Consider the following 2,057-nt stretch of genomic DNA (forward strand, 5'->3'; position numbering starts at 1 on the left):
CCGGCTCCCAGGCTATGCTGACGGGCCCTTCCTGGAGCTGGCTCCGAACACCACAGCATGGGGAGCCCCCTCCCCGGGAAGGGGCCACCGGACCACTGCAGCCTCCTGTTTCTGGCCTTTGGACCGTCGTCCTAGCTAGTCTGAGCTCCCTGGGGCAGGGACCCCACCAAGCTCTGGCGCTGAAAAGCCTGGTCCCCGGTGAGGAGGCCTAGGGCCAGCTCCCACGTTCCTAAGTTGCTCCATGGCTTTGGGCTGAGCCCCAACCCTCTCTGGGAAGCAGAGACAGGATATTTTTTCTCCTCCTTGCCGGGCAGGAAGAAACTTTGGAGCCCTGCAGTATGGGGGTTCCTAGTCTGGAAGTTTTCCAGGAGCCTCTGCCCCCCGCCCCAACCCTGCCGTGTGCATGCCCCACCCAGGGCTCAAAAGAAAACAAACTAGTGAAGGTCATTGGTGAATGTAAGGTTTGTTTCTTTTTTTAAGAAAGGAGCCACAGGACTGTGTTCTGGCCCTCAGTGCCCTCCTTGGGCAAGATCATCTCAGGGTCTGGCCTGGCCTCCGGGTTCAGACAGCGGCTGACAGCCCGCGGAGGTAGTCCCCGGCCAGAGGCAGCACAGCCCAGTCGTCTGTCCGTAGGGCCACGGGCACTCCGTCCGCCTGGGCCGCCTCCAGTCGCAGCAGCAGCCTCGAGTCTGGGGGCAGGCGGATGGCCACATGGTAGCTGGTGGGGGGCTGGGCCACCACCACAAAGGGCTCCAGGTGGCATGACACCAAGGCCTCCAGCCCCTGTGGCCCAAGAGGGCACCAAAGGCGACTCTCGGTGCCCTTTGGCAGGCAGGAGTCCCAGAGCTCCTCGAAGAAGCCCCGCTTGTCCCCGTCGGGGGCCTGCGGGAAAGGCAGGAAAAGGTCAGCGAAGTTCACAGGCAAGGGCGGCAGGTGGGCATGGCACGTGAGGCCAGCGGGGGTGGCGTACAGCGCACGCACGCCCAGCTGCGTGGGAGCCGGGCGGCGGGGCTGCAGAGGCAGGAGCAGAGGGGGGCAGGGGCGGCCCGGGAGCAGGCAGGGCACGTGGATGGCCCCCAGGGGTGCGTAGAGCTGTCCTTCTACACGGAAGCGCAGCTCCAGAGAGTAGACGGGCTCCAGCACCTCCACGTGCAGCCGCAGCACGGGGACCGTGCCCACTGCTTGGCGGGGCCCCACACTCAGCCGGATCGGGGCCGGGGCCTCCTGCACCATCAGCACTGCGGCGAAGCCCTGGTTCTCGGCCACCAGTGAGGAAGTCAGTGCAGGGGCGGCCAGCGAGGGGCCCAGGGCCACCCCCAGCTTGGGCCCCGCCAGGTGGGCCAGGAGGATGTAGTAGAGGCGTGCGTGGTCCCGCCCATCGGGGTCCTCCAACTGCCTGGCCAGTGCCTGCAGCAAGTCGGCCAGGCCTTCCCCGACACCCGCCCGCAGCAAGGCCCGGCAGACCTGCAGCAGGGCCTGCTGGAGGCCCCAGTCCGTGCAGTGGGCTGCCGCGGCTCGCAGGAAGCCGAGGGTGGCACTTGGAGTGTTCCCGTCTGCCACTTTCGCCAGTATCTGCAGGTGCCAACGAAGGGCCTCGTCCCTGCCCGGCCTGGACACCACCTCCTGCCGCAACACCGCTCTCAGGGGCTCCCCCAGCTCAGGGCCCACCCTGTCCAAGAGATCCACAAAATGGGGAGCCAGCGCAGGCCGGGCTCGGTACAGCCGGGCCAGTCCGTGGGTCAAGGGCGTCAGCACCGCAGGCTGCGTGGCTAGACAGTGAACGACCAGATAGGAGGCCTGGAAGCAGAGAGTGGCCAAGGCCCGGGGGCCCGCATCCAGGGCTGCCCTCTGCCGCAGGCCAGCCAGCAGCTCCTCCAGGTACTGCCGGGGGCTCCAATCCTGGCCTTTCTCCTCCTTTTCTTCATCTTCCGCACAGAGCAGGCACAGCAGATGCAGGCGGGCCAGGAGGGCCATCGGGTCATGCAGGAGACTGGGCAGGAGGCCGCGGCACAGCCGGGGCCCCAGCAGCAGGGGGGCGGCCTCCTCGCCTGTGGGGC

The 2,057-nt window shown here is 67.3% G+C and overlaps 2 protein-coding genes across 3 annotated transcripts in view; both read right to left on the reverse strand.

Annotated features, from left to right (window-relative positions):
* Positions 1–2,057, reverse strand: part of LOC121104798 (AP-5 complex subunit beta-1) — a 9,732-nt gene that overhangs the window by 3,888 nt on the left and 3,787 nt on the right. The window lies entirely within an intron of this gene.
* Positions 452–2,057, reverse strand: part of LOC103679586 (adaptor related protein complex 5 subunit beta 1) — a 3,181-nt gene continuing 1,575 nt past the window's right edge. Inside the window, 1 exon segment of the mRNA XM_040639415.1 lies at positions 452–2,057. This exon segment is cut by the window's right edge and continues 20 nt beyond it. Coding sequence (XP_040495349.1) covers positions 562–2,057 — 1,496 coding nt within the window. The 3' untranslated portion in view covers positions 452–561.

The sequence above is a fragment of the Ursus maritimus genome, unplaced genomic scaffold (assembly GCF_017311325.1).
Source record: "Ursus maritimus isolate PB19 unplaced genomic scaffold, ASM1731132v1 scaffold_23, whole genome shotgun sequence".
In the NCBI taxonomy this organism is placed as follows: domain Eukaryota; kingdom Metazoa; phylum Chordata; class Mammalia; order Carnivora; family Ursidae; genus Ursus; species Ursus maritimus.